Here is a 20,574-nt window from a genome sequence, read left to right on the forward strand (position 1 = left end):
AGAACTATTTGGAGTAAGTTGACCGATTGACGGATGAGTTCTGGGCTAAAGATGTCCTTATTAATTCGTGTGTGTGTGATGATGTCTCCTGCAGCAAACTGCTTTCTGCGAGTTTACATAGCGCTGGACTTGACGTCATGAATATCTTTTTATTTTTGTGAATTGAACTTTTCCCGTTTCCATTGTACAAAGTATATTAGTCTACCATTTATTTTTATGTTTGTACAACCTTTACTCTGTTATACACTTTAACTGGGCGAATGCCTGTTGTGTATATTATATGTTAAAAATAAATAAAAATAAATAAATAAAATGAACAACGCACAACGCACTACAAATTATTAAAATAATTTGTAGCGCGTTGTGATTTTAATATTAAACCTTACGTTGTCACAGCTAATTTAAAAAAAAAAAATAACAGAATCTGTTGTCACATACTGTGGTTCCAAACTTTTATGCGGGGGTGTACCTAATAGCGAGTAGTCCTGATTTAGCCTCTCTGAAAAAGCTAATCTCTTGGATTCGTCGAAGCAGAGACTAGTCGAGGTGTCGGAAGCATGCTAGAGAGATGATGACCCTTATCAATCCAATTGCTCTCACAGTTTCTGTAAATTAGATAGTTGCAGATCTCTATTGGGAACAGTTCGTTCCACCTCTTCCCACTGGTACTCAATTGGATTCAGATCTGGAGAGTAGAGAAGCCACTGCGACAGGCTGAATTCACTTTCATGTTCCTGAAACCAGCCGCGTACAATTCTGGCCTTCTGACATGGCACATTATCCTGTTGGAAGAACACATTTGCAGATGCCTACACTGTGACCATGAAGGGATGCACACAGAGAGGAACAAATCGGTAGCTTTCTGTTAAATTCTTTACACCAACTCATAACTAGCAGGTCACCGATCTCACAAGAGGCAGCTTTCTCCCAACAGCAGGGCGAAGAACCCGTTTAAATTTTCTTCACTTCGACCACAAGGAAGGAAGATAACCTTAGACAACAAACTTGCTGTTACAGTCACTGTCCGCTAGACGGCAGCGTTTTCTTCCATATCGCATATTAGCCGATATGGAAGTTTTGCTAATTGTCCATTTAAAACTTGATAATAGTTCTCAAAGAAACACGTATCAATATTAGTTTTCCGTTAATTAATTGAATACGCTCTTTAATTAGCTACGTAGTTCGCGTGGGTGTGTGAGCAGGTTCTCTCGGTAACGGACAAGGAAGGAGATCTTTATCGCGAATGTTGATTCAGGCTGGCTTCCACAATTAATGAATGCAGCTCGTGTCAGACACAAACACGCTTCGAATAAAAGTGATTATTGGTGCGCTCTGAAGGCTGGGGATTCCCCGCATTTATTGATCTAAAATTGTTAGTTATAATTCTTAACTATAACCAAAAATATTAACTATAATTCGTCTATTTTCTCTTTGGCGTACTCCTGATTGTTTCCAGTCTTTTCCTCATTAAACGGAAAAATCCTTGATTCGAATCCCATCAACGACTCAAGGAATTTTTGTGGCCTTTTTCCAAGTGGCTAAGTCAATAAACAAATCGATCACAGAACATACGCGATTTATAGACACGATATGATACGTCATGGCCTTAGTTGCTTAGGCATTTAACACACACACAACTTAACCCATCCTCTATTTTGGTAATGTTTTATCTCTTCTCCTCCATTATTGTACTCTTCTAGTTTCCTTCGATAAGCATGGAATATCTGCGTTTTCTTCTTTTCGACAACCGTGCCTCTGACAACCAACAATGACTGAAGAAAAGGTTTTACAGCAGGTGTTCCTCTCAAAGTGTGGGTTCTGGAAACAGCCATATCCGATATTGTTTTCTACATTAATAGCACCTGAATATGTTCGCAATTTACCAGCGAAATTGTGTCACCCAGAACGTGTAGATTGACTTATCTTAAAGACAAAGACAAAAACGATCAAACATTACAATAAAGGTCTCTTGTTTAATGCAAAACTTTAGTACGGTTTATGACCCCTGTGGAAGGGATGCAAGCCGTTGCGCATCTTAGAAATGAGTCCAAAAGGTTCCTGGTTTCCTCTTGGGGAATCCTTCAAGAGGCTACTGGGTTCCAAGTGGTTCCAAACAATAGCCATTCTCTTAAAACCACTATTCGTTGGAATGGTTGATTAAACTGTAATTTCACGATGTTCCATATGAGCTTAATGGAAATCAAATCAGAGGACGTAGTGTGCAAAGGAAGTACATCAATTGTTAATGTACTTCCTTGTTGAATACAGACGGGAATATCGCTCCCAAAAGGGTGTTTCGGCACACGGATCCTCTTGCCATTGCTAAGAGATAGTCGATTCAACACACAACGTGAATGAAATCCTGTCACTTCCACCCGTATATTAATGGTTCTTTTTGTTATTGGATGGCCAATAGATTAACATCATCTGCAATCCTTCTCAGAGAAGCAACTTTATCAGTTGAAACCTACCGGCGAATTATCCAGTCCTCGCTCTTTGATATTTATTTAAATGCTCTGAAATGTGGACAACGGCCGTGTGGGGGGGGGGGGGTATTTTTTTTTTTTTTTTTTTTTTTTTTAGGTCCTAGCCACTGAAATCTCAGGAAATTAGGTGGCAGGACCTGCCAGAGTAAATAGTAAATTTCTAAAATACTGGTGTACCTGGTCTGCCTCCACGAGGTATAGTGTGGGCAACGGTGGGCCTCATTTGAGACCCAACGGCTAAAAGACCAGATGAACAACGGTACAAAACATTACACGCCACAATATCCACACACTTTTAAACCTCTGGCCTCTACAGTGTTCTGTATAACACCACAATGTATATTACGCGGAGATGGGGGAAACCCCTGGTGCTGTTAGACCCTAAACACACTATAACCACTTATGTTAAAAGCGCAGATATGGGAAACCACAGGTGGCGCCTGACTCTAACACTATGCACACTATGTTAAAAGCACTCAACTATCCCAGAGTCTCTTACAAAAAAGAACAGTAATTTGCCTAGTGGATCATCGAGTCGGACCAAGGCTGGCTGTGTGACCTCGTTCAAACTCAAGGGTACCGCTGCTGCTATGTGCAACGATTTGGAGGCCTCAAAGGCATTTCAGACAAACTGCTTCCGACTAATTATTTGAATTGATAGTAATCCAAAACTTGGCATGACATTTCATGATAAATTATAAAATCAGTTTGGCACAAAAGAATTCTTCTCGATGCGTGACGTGTTTTGATTTTTTTTTTAAATGCACAAGCATATGCATTATATTTAAAATAAATATATATGTTTAGTTATTTTCAATACGAGAATAAAAGTGGTTAAAAATCCCATCACAAATAAACTCCAGTCAGTACAACGACCACTAAGAGATTACAGCTCTTCACTGGTATATCACTTAATCCACAAGTGGTTAATCTGTTCAATCCCATGCTGTTCAATTACTGTAACTTTTAAGTAAATACTGCGCTTTATTGCTTTGTTTTGGTTTCTCCATGATCATTTTATCTGACCCTAAAGAGGGCCAATGTCTGGCTCTCTTCCGTTAGTAAGACAGCTAGACATTGGCCATCTTTGTACAAGAAAAATACAACAAAATAATAGTTAAATCATACTATAAACACAGTACCCGTTAAAACTATCATCCGCTCTTTTATAATCGAGCCACAGAATTATTTCATTTCCATTTCGAATGCCTCCAAAAATATTTTAAAAAGTAAGGGCGTTTAAACCATATAAAACATCGACAACGGCTTGTGCTGCCATCTATTGCTGGCAGGAGAAAAAATTTCTTAAGTCAAATAATCGAAAGAATTAAAAACCAAAATTTTTGCGTATTAAAATTCCTCTTTCGCTGTACTCGTGCACCCATGTACAGTTCTCATTTGTATAAATGTACCAATGTGGTTAATTACAAGACGGGTTCACTTAAAGGATCAAGATTTAAAAAAAAAAAAAAAAAAAAAAAAAAAAAGCCTTTTTAAGTACAGAAAGATCGCGCAGATTTCTGGACAAATATATCGATTATTATCGATAGTTGTTTAATGAGTTACAGTCATTTTAAAATATATCACGGATAGAACGTCATATCGTAATAATAGATAGCGTGTAAAATCGTTTAAAGAATATATTGATTCCAATAAAAGTGCATCTCAACAAATACTTTGTAATGAAAATAACTGGGCATATCGTATAAAAATAAAGAAAATACAAATAAAGAAACAATTTTAGTATTTTTAAACAGAAAAGATCGTAAAATTCTATGTTTTATGTCGAAATATAGAATTAGGATGTCAGAGGGACTATTGAGACACGTGGCAGAGAAGAAAAGTGCATGGGCAGTAGAAGGAAGGGATTGAATCACATTGGGTCACTTGATGTCGAGGGTTGATGATCCTGCTCAGGTTGCGGACAAACTGAATAGTATTTTTCGTCTTCATTCACATGAGGAACTCTTTAGGGAAGGGGATGCCAGACGTTTATCAAACTCTAAGAGTTGCTAAATGACTTTGTGTTAACTGAAAGTGAAGTGAAGGAGAAATTGTTGAGGATGGACATAAAAAAAGCACCTGGGGCAGATGGAATCTTACCACATTAAGGGAGGCAGCACAAGAGGTAAAATTATGAGAGAATCCTTGGATTCAGCGGAGGCCCCCCCCCATGGACTGGAGAAGTGCGAATTTATTCCCAATAAAGGAGCATCAAAAGGCGACATAAGTAATTACAGACCTGTTAGCCTAACGTCTGTTCCAGGGAAAATAATGGAATCATTGATTAAAGAAGTAATGCAGGACCATGGACAGGCATGCAATTATACTTCAATCACAGCATGGATTTGTCAATGGGCGGGCTTGTCTAACAAATCTGATAGGTTACTATGATGTTGTGATCAAGGAACTAGACCCAAAAAATAGTTTTGACATCATACATTTGGTTTTTGGAAAGGCTTTTGATGCTATCGCACATGGAAAACTGCTGTACAAATTGGAGTAACTTGGTATTAAATGCAAGTTGTTGCTACGGCTAAAAGGATGGTTGAGTGGGAGAAGACAGAGAGTGGTAATAAATGGAGACTGCTCTTCGTGGACTAATGTTATTAGTGAAGTCCTCCAAGGTTTAGTGTTGGGCCCATTGTTGTTTTCAATATTTATTAATGATATTGATGAAGGTATATCAGACTTAATGTCTAAGTTTGCAGTGATACAAAAGCCTGCAGGGTAATTAACCACAGTCATCGGAGTGAGCAACTGCAACAAGATCTAGGTAAATTGGATCGATAGACTGAGAAATGGCAGTTGAATTTTATCATTGACAAATACAAGGTACTGCACACGGGTGGCAGTAACCCCAGAGTAACTTATCACCTGTGTGGTACTAATCACAGGGAACTGGAAAATGAAAAAGACCTAGGGGTAATCATGCAGTCATTTCATGGGGTTTTGTCAATGATATACGGAAACTTTGCTAGCAGGAATAAGGAGGTGATTATCTCCTTATATAAGGCCATGATTAGGCTGCATCTTGAGTATTATGTACAGGTCGCGAAGCCTCATTTTAGGAAGGATGTAGATCTGCTCAAGTACAGAGAAGGACAACAAGATTGGTGATGGGAACAAAATGGTGCTCTTACTTATAAAGGCTTGAATTCTGCAAATTGTAGCGCCTCGAGAACAGTCATCTGCGGGGAGATCTAATTGAGGTGTTTAAAGCCTTGACTGGATTGAGTAAGCTGAATGTTAATGGCATTCTTCCTCTTGCTGAGACTACACACATGAGAGGGGCTTAAATTCATGAGAGGAAGGATAGTTGCAGGAGGATATATGTGCAGAAGTTTTCCTTCAGTCAGCAGGTGATTGATTGTCGGAACTGGTTTCCATCTGTTGCTGTGGGAGTGGATGGGTTGAATAAATTCAAGGGAGAACAAGACAAATTCTTGGAAGGTACGGCTGGATGAACTTTTTTTTTTTTTTTCTGACTGATGCTATATATGTTTGCATTCTTGCATCATTTGCCTTTAGTACTACTATTACAGTCAGTAAAAAGTATCTGTCGAAGAGTCACGTGAAATTTCCACCTTTAGAAAGAAAGATAGAAGGTTGTTCTGCATATCAGAACAGAAAAGCGTGATCTGATAAATAATTAGCCAAGTTACCAAAAGTTTTTGAATTCCATCGAGTTAATTCTTGAGTCTAGATATATGCATTACAGCAACAGTTACATGTTCCATTTTAATAAAAACAGTCTAGGTCAAGTGAAGTTTGTTCAAACAAGACTATCTTAATATATTGAATTATTCTCTCATATCGCGTCCTGGTGGGTAGCACAGTTAGTAGAATCTCCGTCCTCCCCACACCAGGTGGAAAAGACCTGCGCTTGAGTACCACGGATGAAATGGGGAAATTTTATGGTCCTTTTTCACAACGTGGCTAATTAGTTGGTCTAAGGCGAGGGTAGTATGGTTCCCCCTTCTTCCCCGGAAACGTGGGTTTTTTGTCCAGCAAACAGAAAATCGACCAAAGAACATACGCACCTTACAAACAATATACACGGAACAATGTGGCTTTAGTTGCTGATGCTCCTAAAACCCTACCACAAGAACAACAACAACAACCTCATATCACAAAGAGTTGATTCAACGCTATAGTCCAATAAGTAACATTTCCGATTAGCCAATTCTTTTAACCTATAAAATGACTCTCTGCTGTTCTAATACTTTTCATTTTATTTATTTTCGTTTTGTTTTCAGTTCCTAATCATACATCATCGGTATCTTTTGTTTCGAAAATTTAGATCGATGTTTTTCAACCTTTTCCGAGTAACGAACACTTTGGAATGGGTAAGAATTTGGTCACCAAATCTATGCAAACATTCACTCACTTCCAGTTCATACAACCTTTGTCTTTTGAGACTAGAAACAAAATAATTCAAATCGACTGCATTACGAGAATTTCTTTTTTTTTGGTATAGATATAGCGAGAATATTTTCTTTTTATTTTAAAGTGCCTCAAAATATCGAAACGTAGATAAGTGCAAATTTTTTTGTGAAACACTTGGGCAATACTCGCGGAACATCGGTTGAAAAACACTGATTTGGAGAGATACATGCGTCGATTAACTTCCCATGTCTAGAGAGAAAAGCGATCGGTTTTGTAAGGTTTAATTAACGTATTTCGTCCTTGGGGAACTTCACCGCTATAGAGGTGATGAGGGAGTTCTCTTCACAGTGAGGATCATTGATTTCTAAAGGCTTTAATGTTATCTTCACAAAGAATTTCTTTTTTTTTACTTCATTTGTTTTGACAGGCTGGATTTCATATGAAGTATATTTTCTGGTAGAAGAGGGACAAAATATTTTTACAGTTGCTGGCCATTGTTTTCGCGTTGCTCATGTTTTTTTTTTTCAATATAATAAGAAGGATATGAAAATACCCCATAAGTAGGTACTAGCAGATGTGGAAGATATATAATTCTCTTTTGATTACTCTGCCTTCTGATGGTAATAGTATTCGACATATAGCGCAAAGAAGACTGGCAAAAAAAAGAACCCATGTAGATAAGGAAACACACATTATATGCTTCCTTCCTCCCACAGGTAAGTATCCAGTGGGCCTTTGAATTTATTCAAACCGTCAGCCTCAACTACCTGCGAAGGAAACTTATTCCAGCAATCAACGACTCGCTGGCTAAAAAAAAACTTCCTGCAATCTAATCTAAACCTCAACCCCTGTAATTTGAATTTATGACCCCTAGTTCTGGAATTCTTTAAAAAAGTGAGAATTCCACCTTCATTCATTTTACTAATCCCTCTCAGGGCATTATAAACTTCAATCAGGTCACCTCTGAGGTGTCTGGTTGCCAAGCTGTGTAATACACATAATCGGAGTCTTTCCTCATATGGTCGCCCTTTTGCCAATCTCACCATTCGAGTTGCCGGTCTTTGGACCCTTTCAAGAAGCTCAATGTCTTTTTTTCAGATGAAGTATCCATACTTGAACACATATTCCAAATGTGGTCGTACCATTGCCTTATACAGTGGGACTATGACCTCTTTATCTCTACAGGATAACGTTCGATAAATCATCGATAGGAAGCCATTGTGCTTTCATGGCTGCCTGTTTTTAGAAAACTCCATATCTGCCCTTATCATAACTCCTGGAGCCCTTTCCTCCTCCTCTGCTATTTTTATTTGAGCCCCACCGATTGTGTAATTTATTTGGGGTTTGGTGTTCCCCAAGTGTAACACCATGCACTTAGCAGCATTAAAACATAGCTGCCACTTCTCTGACCATGTCTGAAGTCTGTTCAATCATCCTGAAGGAGCGCTGCTTGGCACTGATCATTAATGACTCTGCCAATCACTACGTCATCAGCAAATTTTAACGTAATGTCTTCTATCCCTTCCTCGATCTCATTTATGAAAATAAGAAAGAATGGTGGTCCCAGAACCGATCCTTAAGGGAGATTTACGATGTTTGTCATGAATGGAAAAGCTTGTGTGATCTCACCTTGCACAAACTTGGACATTCCCAAATGCTCATATATCAATGTTAAAATGCCACAATGAGAGAAGTTAAGAACTTCCTTTTCAAGTTCTTCCGTTTTCCAAAATTTTTTCTTCGAAGATGGCACTTGTTTCAGAACTGATTACTTCAGATGGCCAACCTCACATTAATTCTTCCTGAATTGACTCCCGTACTCTTTTGAACTCTGTCGACCATCTTGAAACAGTAGCATAACTGGATGACACTTCCGGAAACCCTTCTAATCAGTCCTTCATGGATTTCTTTAGCATTTCCGCATTCTTTGGTCAAAAGTTTGATTACTGAAAGTTGCTCCATTTGCTAGATACTTCTTCCACTTACCACCATAAAAAATTAAATTTTAGAAACTGCAATAAGACATTAACATACAAATTTTCATGTTATTTTATAAGATATATTAAGCTATAAAAATAACCTGTTCTATACTAATTTACTAACAAATTTTATATACCTTCTTCTCAAAACTTTTTGAGCACCCCTCGTAGCACATGTTGGTGGATCTGGCCTTTTGAACTCTTCCCTCTAAGGACCTGACTGTTTTAAATAGGACGGGTCCTTGGAGAAATGCAATAGGTGGGAGGCATCCTGGTCCACTATTTAAGAGGAGCCCAGCATATATAAGTATATAATTTAAACAAAATCGTGGTAAGCAACCACAAACCCAGCGTTTCAACCGGATCCCTTGTAGTCTAGAACCGGCTATGGACTTGAAGAATAATAAAACTTAAAGAGTAGTTAAAAATGTGGGATACTAGCATTAGAGTTAATAGCTGTTGAGTGAAAATGAAAGAGTAATTGGGCTGAAAGCACTGACCAGGGGCGAACTCAGTTTTTAGAGAAGTTTCGTTGTTCTTCCAACTCTCTCTCTTGCTATCAACCATAGAAGAAATACATTCTAAACAAAAGCATTTAAAAACAGGTTTCCGGGAATGTGTAATACGTCACCACAAGTTGGGTTCTCCCTGTCAGACAACCTAGAATTATTAAGTTGAAAGCATTAAGTGACACCAAAGCTACTTACCAGGACTGGATTTCTTATCTCCATTCTCACTAGTTGGACTGTTCGACTGTGACCTCGAAGACTGGGGGTTAGTTTGCAAGAGAGGAACATAAATAAGGGAGCCACCTGGAAATAATAAGATCCGCTTGAAATTCGCATTCTCCACTTCCCACAGTTAACTGTAACTTAAACAATCCAAAATCCATATTCATTCAATGCCCAAAAAAGTATAACGTTTTAACTAATAGAGATACTCTGTTGCGCATGACCAAAAGTGGCTTTCAAAACAGTCGTATCTCTTGCAGGAAATTTAAGACGTGGAAGTTTATTTGATATAATAATTTTTGATACATTTTAAGTACTTTTTCATTAAACATTCCTCCTCATTTTTTAACCATTCGCATTTGGTCTCGATGATTATGAAGCCGACCATATTCGATCACCTTCGTACACGCAAGAATTCCAGCTGGTAGCAAAAAAAGAAAAAAAGAAAAAGGAATATTTGATGTCAGCAGAACTTTTCTAGATTCTCTCAATCTCTCTATCTATCTAACTCGGTAATATATACCGCGATTTAAATTAATGATACCATTCTGTGATCATTTTAGCGTAAATGGCCTAATTACTTAAAACTCATGTCCCAATTTCGTCTGCTGACTACATTAAGCAACGAAAGGGATTGTTTGTCCTGCCATCTGGTGTGCGTACTTCACTTCACGCTAAATTAAAATTAAACGCGGATCTATTATGGCGATTCAGTAGTCGATATTTTTTTTGCATTAGTGGGATTAGTAATTTCTGTACGAATAAAATAATTCAAAGGATAGGAAATAAGAAAAAAAAAGAGATAAACAAATGGAAAGTAGAGTGTTCGTCTCAATTGTCCAAAAATTAAGAAAATGGTGGTAATATAGAGAAATGCAACACGGTGTCACAGTTCTTTTCTCAAAAAGAACCGTGACACTTCAAGGAGGCTTTGCATCTAGCTCCACCTTTCTCCGGTCGTACTTTGGAAATTCGTTTTCTGCGATGTATTCGGGAGATCTGTTGACGTATCTGAAGGGGGCATTCGGAAATAGAGCCCGGCTACCATTCTAGAGACTGAAGAGATCAAGGAGAATCCAATAAGCGCAACAGACACGTGATATCTTTCAGTGACGGACAAGTAAGAACACTTTCGATGTGTTTTGAGTTGCCGAAGAAAGCAAGTGGTTGGATTGGAGGATTAGTCCGTGATCGGCAGTCATAAATTTACATGTCTAGAAGCAAACTGTGAAAGAAACAAGAACTGGAAATGCGCGCATTGCCTTGAACAGTGAGGGGACTACAACACTTGCGTAGCTTCGAGGGCTCGTGCTTTATAGAAATAAAAACATGGTAGCGACGGCTTCTACATCACCTTGCAAGTATCAGTAGAAAGTGCATTCGAATCTTTACCATCGCCAGAACGAGCATGCGCCATGCCAAAATTTGTTATTTCCAGGGATGTTTCGAAATTAAACTGAAATCAATTACATAAACCACTTTATTGTTCTTTAAAACAAACCAAAATATACAACAAGCATTAACAAACCAGAACATTAAGATAGAGAATGGTGGTGATATACATCAAGAGTCAATAGACAATCAACTCTAGAAATAACAATGTAGGTGATTTTAAGAGATCACATACAGAGTTTGTTCCGAAACAGCCACAGAACAGGCACAAGGAATCGCATATTAAAGATTTAACACAGGGTGTAAGACGGACCATTAAATATTTAAGTAATACAGTACTTGGGAACGATAAAAATTTATCAACAGAAAGATTTTATTTCTCAAACCAAATTCCTTTGAGGCTAGCAGTGTTCATAAGCTGTCCTTCGTGTGGAAAAGGCTTTGGTTCGAATACCATCTCGATTGGAGACTTTTTAATGGTGTTTTTGTTTTCAGAAAGTAAATAAATTATCTGGTGATAGCTGACTGATTTTGTATCCCCGGAAACTTCGATCTACAAAGCAAAGAAACCCACCATGGAAGATGAGTAATTTACAGACATAATATCTCACAGTCTTGGAGCAAATTCGAATCTAACCAACCAACTAAACCTTAAATCAAAGCAACATTTTGCAGTGTATAACACGTTAAATTATTTTATTAAAATCTATCGAACTACAGAATACAATCTACTATTCTAAAAATGGAAAACATTCAGTAAAGAAAGGAAACAAATTGAGTGAATATCTACATTTAAATTTATTTCAGAGATTTGGCTCATATCAGAAACAATATAAGTATTGGTGTCACCATTAATATTAGCATTGATTAAGGCAAATGAATACGAGGAAGTCTAGCTTTATTAGTAGTATTAGTATCGACAAATGATGCAATAAAGCAAGCTTATACTGCATCAGCCAAAAACTAAACCACATCCATATCACCTGTCTACGCTTTCCATCTCACCTGTGCATTTTCCCTCCAAGAAAATGTCTAGTTCTTCCTTAAAATCATTCAAATTACCTAATTCTACCACACTAAACGGAAGTTTGTTCCAATAGTCAGCTACCCGCTGGCTGAAGGAAAATTTCCTCAAATCTATCCTACAACCATCCTTCCTCAATTTAAATTTATGCTCCTCATGTGTGTTGTTTGAGGAGGAAAAATTCCATCAGCATTGAGTTAGCCCAATCAGCTAAAGCCTTAAACATCTCTTTAAGAGTACCTAATTTCCAGACTCTGCAATTTGCAGGCATGAAGCCAAAATTGGTAAGAGTACCCTTTTCAACATCAGTCTTAAAACGTTGGACAGTATATGATGTCATCAACGCTTGCAGTTGAATGAAGATTCAACTGCAAGTGACATGCAGTTGAATCTTCTACAAGATTACATAGTAATATATTCCAACCCACTGTCAATTCGCGCAGACCATTATGCTTGATATGCCTTTAGCAGAGTGTCATTAAAAAATTTAAGAAACAAGAACAGATCCAATGAAACAAGAAGATGATCCAGTTTCCAACGCTGTTCCACAGGATTCATCCTGTGGAACATTGATAGAAACTCTGGTTCACTCAGAGAAATTAGTAACTGTTAACTGTTTATAAGTGTTTAACCATCGTAATACCTTCCCACCAGCAGCATATAAATTTTTGTATTAATTTTTCCCAATTTTTTTAATAAATTTTAACATTATTCAAATATATACAAAAGGTGTTAGATTGATATCAACCTCAAGATAAATTACCAAATTAGTTAGTCATGGTTCCCTTTAACAATCTCATGCCGTATCTAGTGTAATTCCATTTCTGTCCAGATGACCCCGCATTATAATCTTAATCAATAATCTCTGAGTTCTCCTGCCACAAAAATTGAACAATGAATCTACAGGTCTGCCAATTTCACCCTTATACAAACCACTTTGATGTGGGAAACCACCGGTGGCGCCTAACCCTAAATACGATCCTATATGTTCATATAGGATCGTATATCAGCTATTCATGTTCACTGAGTGATCAGTAAATTATGACCACTATCTAATACCTTGTTGGGCCACCGTTCGCGCGGATAACAGCCGCTATTCGCCTCGGAATTGACTCCACTACATGTCTAAAGACATCCGTAGGGATCTGAAGCCATGCAACATATAAGATTTTCCACAGTGTCGGAATAGGTAACAGTTGCGTGTCCATACGCCCCACTTCCTGTTCCAAAACAACCCACAGGTGTTCAATTGGATTGAGGTCAGGCGAATCTGGAGGCAAATCAAGATGAGTGATATATTCATTGTGTTCCTCGAACCACTCATGCTCAGTGCTGGCCCGATGATACGGCGCATTATCGTATTGGAAGATTTTGTTTCTGTCCGGGACAAAAATGCAACATCGCTGGATGTACGTGTTATCCTAAGAGCTGCCGAAGAGATTTCACCAGTGAACTATTGCTCCATAAACGCCAGGGGTCCCAATTCTTGACAGAAAAACATACCCCCATATTAAGCAACCGCCGCCACCTGCTTGGACAGTGGGCACCATACATGGTGAGTCTATGAACTTGTGTTGTTTACGCCTCACACAATAGTATACGTCTGCGTGTTGCACCAAGTGTTTGGTTGTGTGCAATGGAACTCCATTTGTCTGAGGTGTGGCACACCGTAATTTGGAACATTATTCATGAATCCCCCATATTATATTGCGATGGCAACTGTCGCACAGTGACATGCAGTTGAGCCTATACAATGCGCTGCATCCTTCGCCACCAAGAACATCCACCGTGTGTAATCTTTTACAATTCTGTCGACGAGGTAGTTTGACCCGTTTGACACCATTCTTTGTACATCTTAACCACAGTGGGCCTTGAGCAATCGACATGATATGCCGTTTCCGATATGGAAGCGCCCGAAGCAAGAGCTCCCAAAATCATACCCTTTTGAAACTCAGTGATCTGTTTGCTAGGTGCCATTACTGCTACTTGATCACTTTCACTTGCATGAATTGATGCCAATTTCTTCATAGAAATGTAGGACACGATTCCTGCTACACGCAACCAGAGGAATCTAACAATTAACTGGACACATTACATTCAGTACACACAAAACTACGTGGGTACACAGCAAATACATAAAAAGTGCTAACAGATTATACACAGCTTACATTGCATTATACAGTTATTATAATAGATTATACAGAGCTTTTTATGTTGCATTATATCGATTTTATAGTTCTTAAAATAGTTATTATATCTGCTTTCTTGTTTCTTCAGTTACTGTTATCATTTCAGGCGAGTCGGGAAGTGATCACAATAAATGGTATCCGCTATATATCCCCTTGAGTTCAATACACATCTTCCATTTTGAGAACAAAGAGGAAAATATCTAAAAATATATTTGTTTTGGTCTCTGAAAAAGCCATTTATTATTTCCTTGAGTGCGGATGGTTTAATTGGTGGAGTTTGTAATCTCTCAGAGTAGCAGGTAGGTCTCCGTAGTCGAGTGGTCAACAGCGGGAGTGTTCTTTGAGTAGACCGGAGTTCAAGCCCAAGCTGCAAAACATTGAAACAGTCTGGAAACTTTCACTGGGAGTTGACTAGTTCCACCAACAATTGCAGGAATGCTGAATGCACTTCACTGTGGATTTGCGCTTTTCTTCTCTTCTCTGTAGGCAGAATCTCTGAACCACACATCTAAATCAATGTTTGCGTAGTTCAGTGGGCCGATGATGCTGTTCGGAAAGTGCCGCTTAAAGGTCGAAAGCTTTTGCAGGTTAGAAAAAAGCATTGGACGATTTCTGAGGGCTCTACCAGGGATTTTCCAGCCTACGATTTCCCAGATATTAACAAAGTCAGAGCAGCGGAGCACAGATTAAGCGACATTGTGAGCTTCCTCGCATATGTTATGTGCTGGGATGGGGTGTATCTCAGATTTATGCGGAGCTGTAATTTTGATGTTGTATAGAGTAGGTGAGCCCAATTGTTGGCCCACTTTAGGACCAGAATTCCAGACCCCAGAGCGTCTTCAGACTGGACATAGGAGCAGCCGACTAAACTTCAATACCATAACTGATGATAGAACTAAAGTAGTAGAGGATAAATTTTCTGACTGTTTCCTTGTTGTGGGCTCAATAGAGATAAAGTTTCATACCCCAGAAAGCCCGTAAAGCTCTTGAACGCAGTTGCTGGATTTGTTCCTTATACGTTAGGTTTTCGTCCATTACCACTCCTAGGAATTTTACTGAATGAACGGGGACGAGAACGTGCCCCGCAATGGAGGGCTGCAGAGAGGCTGCTGGATTGAGGTCTGCTTGTGCTCTGGCTGAGAAGATGATATATTTGGATTTTTCAGGGTTTATTTTAAGCCCAAAATAAGCAGCGTATTCACAGAAAGAGGACAGATATTTGTTCAGGATGATAGAATTGGATAATTCCTCTGCCTGGTCTGGTGAGGTTTTAGCCGGGCTAAAAAACAATATCGTCGGCGTAGGCCATAAACTCAGATATCTCATTCATTAGCGGAATAAATATCCCTGAAAAAAGTAACGATCCACCTTGGGGTATATCGACTTCCACCTGTTTTGTGATGCAGTTATTCCCTTCCTGGAAGGTAAGGCACCTCTTGGTTAGCAGATTCCTGAGGAGCTTCGAGACGTTACCCGTGAAACCGTAGTAGTTCTCCAGGAGGCACATAAGTGGCTTAACTTCCACTGAGTCAAAGGCGGCTTTCAGATCCAGAAAAACAGCATGCATAACATAGCCTTGCTCTCAGGCTTGAAGGGTTTTCAAATTCAGAGCCTACATGCATGTTATCGGTGATCTTTGTGAGAGCGCGTAATGTGTATGCTGAGGTCTCTGGGAAAGGATCTGATTAGCAACCACTTTAAACATGCATTTCTCCAGGCATTTCAGAAAAGGGGAGGAGATTGAAATAGGCCTATAGGCAGTTGAGGTCGGATTCTGCACCTTTGAAACTGGGATGATTCTATAATTTAGCCAAGCGTTTGGGACAACTCCCTGTTGTAAAATTCTGTTAAACAACTTCGTCAGCTCATCACTGATGAAGTAGGAGGCAACTTTAAGGCAAAAAGGTGAGAATAGAGTCACTTCCCATTGTTTTCTTATTGGACAGGGCGTTGATGGCCTTGATTAGCTCCTCTTTGCCAATCGTCACGTTAGTGAGATTATGTCGTAGTGAGCACTGTTCCAGGAGAAGTAAGCAACTGCACTGTCTGTTTTAACGAACCGGGTTACGTGATCGCACCATTCGGCCAGGTCTAATGATTCTGCTGACCGAATGTGATTAGCCGATCAGGATCGCTGTCCACACTCTATCCTTTTCTCCATGAACGAGTTGATAGCCTGCTTGTTGTATTTCTGGAAACTGCATCTGGCTATTGAGTACGCTGAGTATGATCTTTCTTTGGGTGATCTCTTGAATTGGGCATGTAGTCGTTGTTTTTCTTTAAACTGGTGCATAAGGATGCTGGATCACCACGGCTTCGAGTGTGGGCAGATGGCGCATACTCTTGACACGGCCACTCTAGCAATGAAAGACAACCATTTCTGAAGCCAAAACGCAGCTTCCTCTATATCGATTTCACTGAGAGTTCGCCAGGGGTAGAGCCTAAAGAGATCCATTGCTGTTTCAATTTTTAGGTATTTTGGATCATATACAGCCTTCCTGATCTTTTCAATGGAGTTCGATTGGTTTGGTAGGTTATAGCATTCTTTGAACAGGATGAGAGAAGCTTCAATTGGCCTGTGGTCGGAGGGAAATGCTGAATTAGAACTGATTATCGCTTCAACACTCTCATGGCTGGAAAAGATTCTCTGTAATGTGGCTTCTCTGCGAGAGGGGGAGGGGGTACACAGATGCAATGGATGCTGAGACTCGACAGATCCGAAATGCGGCGTTGTCCATTACAGATGGGGTCATAATAATTCAGTAGTCACTGAATGTAGGATCGTTGATCAGTTTCATATAGGATTCGTATAGGATTCATATAGGCCTGATGTAAAAAAGCTATAAAATGTAAGTAGGCCAATGTGGTCCGGTCCCTTCCTTCTAGTGTTCGCATATGCAATTTTTTTATTTTTATTTTTGCCCTCTTCCTTCTTTATTAACGGCTTTTCAAAGTCTTCCTTAGCATTCTTTATTTACGAGTAAGTTTTCAATAGATTTAGTCATTTGCCATAATGTCCACTTTCTCTTGACAATTTACGTTCATCCCGTGAAACTTATTTTCTGTTACTGACTTAATCAGTGGTCATCCATTTTGATCTAGGTCTAGAAAATAATAATAATTAAAAAAAAAAAAAACACTGTGACATTAGGACCACATGAGCATTACTTCATCAACCCGTGTCCATTATATCCATAAATTGTGCATGTTCCCTGGTCGATTTGCCAGTTTTTCTGGAATGAAACAAGAGTTTCCGGGGAGAGAAATCTTGTTGTCCGTGCCCGAGACCGACTTGCTCAGCCATGGAGTGAAAAAACCCCATAAACGGTGATTATAATTATAGTGCTACACGCGCAGACACTATGGGGTACAGCCGAAGGGCGTAAATGAGGAAAGACACTTAAGTGTTTTGATACAATCACACTTGCAAGTTTGTATGCAGTGTAAGCAGGCAGCCTATGAAGTACAGCGGCGGACAAAAAAACTGCATCGCTTGTGAATTTTGCAAATAATGTGTTTCGGCTGCATTGTGGGTTGCAGAAATGTTCGAAATGCATTTATTAGATGGGATATACACTGTGCTGCCACTTTATTAGGTACACCTACATAGTAGTGTATTGAGCCTCCTTTAGCCTTCAAAACAGCCTGAATTCGTCTAGGCATGGATTGAACAAGATGCTGGAACGTTGTGCAGGAATGGAGTACCATCCAGACGTCAGTGTGTCACGCAGTTCCTTGAGATTCGACGGAGGTGTTGGCCTGCAGCGAATAGCCCTTTCCAGCTCATCCCAAAGATGTTCAATAGGATTGAGATCCAGGGACTGAGCGGGCCACTGCAGCAAAGAAAAGTCATTGTCATGTTCCAGAAACCATTCCATAGTGATTCGGGCTTTGTGCACCGGCGCATTATCCTGCTGGAAGTAACCATATGACTGAGGATAAACTGTCAACATGAACGGATGCACTTGGTCAGCAACGATGTTTAGGTACGACATTCAGAAGTGAATCTATAGGTATCAATGGACCCAACGTGTGCCAAGAAAACATTCCCCACACTATAACACTGCCCCCATCACCTTGCACAGTAGTCGTCAGACATGACGGGTCCATGGATTCTGTTGTTTTCGCCAAATTCTGAGCATTCCATCAACATGATGCACCAGGAACTTCAACTCGTCAGACCAAGCAACTGTTTTGTAATCCTCGATAGTCCAGTGCTGGTGTTGCTGTGCCCAGAGGAGGCGTGCTCTCTTGTTCTTCATTGATAACAAAGGTACGCGATGTAGCCGTCGGCTGTTGCAGCCCATTCGCGACAAAGTGCGACTAGTGGTCCGTTGCGATATTTTGTTCTGCGCACTAAGGTTGTATTCTGACGTGTTGTGCGACATTGTGGTCCGTCTGTTTGCTTGCATCTAGCCATCCTCCTCTGACCTCTCTCATGAACAAGCGATTTTCTTCCACAGGAGTGCCGTTGAGAGGATGTTTTCTGTTCGTTGCACCATTCTCGATACACCCTTGAAACTGTGGTGCGTGAAAAGATCAGGAGAACTGTCGTTTCAGAGATGCTTTGTCCAGCACGTCTTGCACCTACTACCATGCCACGTTCCAAGTCCATTAGATCACTCCTTTTCCCCATTCTTGCTAGTTTGTAAGCTTAACTGATACTAGAAAGGTTGTTCTGCTGCATTTATATTCACAACTGTGGTCATGTGACTTGCAACGTTTGGGACAAACCATTTGTGTGCACAGCAGGGGTGTACCTAATAAAGAGCCAGCACAGTGTATGTATATCTATGAGAATGAAATCCAATAAAAAGACTCCACCTGATATACCTAATTTCCATAAATATCTTCCCAAAGTGTAAAATGCGTAATTAATAGAAATATGAGAAATCGTGCAAATGGCAATCATGACAACCAGACATACATTTTATTGCATTTACGTGTACAAACTGAAATGACAAGGTAACGTAATAGTATTATGTACTGTAAATCAGCAAAATAAGTCCTAGATATTTTGTTGTTCCTCCTCGAGCTGCAATTACAGCCTTGCAACGACCTGGCATAGAATTAATCAACTTCTGGATACACGGTTGCCCAATTTTGTGGTACCACACCCTTACAATGCTCTCCTGTAACTGAATCTTACTTGTTGGCTTCTTCTGGGCAATTTTAGACGACATTGTGTACCAGCAATTTTCAATAGGGTTCAAATTTTCACTGTTGCCGGGTCAGTCCAACACTGTAATGCCGACATTTCTGAGGTATGACTGTACCTTAAGGGAGAAAAACGAGGGAAAACGTTGGTGTAGGAATGTTTTGAGCCTTGTGAGACAAGACAAACTCATCATTAAATCTAAGTAGCATAAAACTTACCAATTTTGCTGTGTGGAAAGGTGTTGAGTCCTGTTGAAAAATGCAGTTTTGGACGTCGGTGTGGTGATCTCTAATAGCGGGTTTCTGGCGCTCCTCCAAGATAGCAGTGTAGGTATCAGTACCTTGCAGTGTAGACAGCAGTACCTTGCAATTACTGCCTGATGCAATAGAAGCGCTATCTGACTCAATACCTTTGCTTTGCGACAAACAAAATGACTGTAATCAAACAATATCTTAAAGTTTCACTACAAAGTTACTTTTTTTAAGGCGATGCAGTTTTTTTGTACGCCACTGTACATATCTAATCAATGATTTACCGTACTTTTGCAACCAGAGAGGAAGTTATAGTTCACTTTTCGTATAAGTGAATAGCGAGCAGCATTTAGAATTCAGCTTCAGGTTTTAGATGGCGTTTAAGGCAAGACATTGAGCTTCTTGAAAGGATACAAAGAAGGGAGATTCTTCTGATTAGAATAGCTAAAGGGGACGCCCATGTGAGGGAGACTGTGAAGATGTACTGTAGGTTGCAGAGCTTGGAAACTAGGCACTTCAGGGGAATCATTGAGGTGTATAAGTCGATGGGATTTTCACGTTGAAATTGGACACAATAACCACAGGAAATAAATACAAAGTATTGGAAAAAACTAACAGATTTGACTTCAGGGGAGTTTACGTTTATTTCCTCTTATTATTTTCTCTGGAAATAGAATATGAATGCAAGGAGAGGGACAACTCTAATCTTTAGAGACACAGGGTGATCTCGCGAGGAAGCACGATGGTTACAATCAAGTTCTTTTCCCACACCAGGTGGAAAAGGCGTGAGTTCTTATCTTCAACTACGCTGGATATTTTAGGGGTTTTTTTGCAACGAAGCTGAGTTAGTCGGTTTCAGACTTAAATGGCACAGTTTCTTTCTCATGAAAACCCGGGCTTTTCATGCAAATTGTCTAAAGAATACACGCAGTTACAGACAAATTATACTGATGCCTCATAGCCTTAGTTAGTCTG

The 20,574-nt window shown here is 39.6% G+C and overlaps 1 protein-coding gene across 1 annotated transcript in view; it reads right to left on the reverse strand.

The window, feature by feature from the left end:
- Positions 1-20,574, reverse strand: part of LOC150089960 (zinc finger protein ush-like) — a 192,784-nt gene that overhangs the window by 18,865 nt on the left and 153,345 nt on the right. The window contains exon 5 of the mRNA XM_090390144.1: positions 9,562-9,666. Coding sequence (XP_090246270.1) covers positions 9,562-9,666 — 105 coding nt within the window. The remainder of the gene's footprint in view (positions 1-9,561; positions 9,667-20,574) is intronic.

Source organism: Mastigoproctus giganteus, chromosome 2, assembly GCF_048544385.1.
Source record: "Mastigoproctus giganteus isolate SK-2022 chromosome 2, ASM4854438v1, whole genome shotgun sequence".
NCBI classification, from domain to species: domain Eukaryota; kingdom Metazoa; phylum Arthropoda; class Arachnida; order Uropygi; family Thelyphonidae; genus Mastigoproctus; species Mastigoproctus giganteus.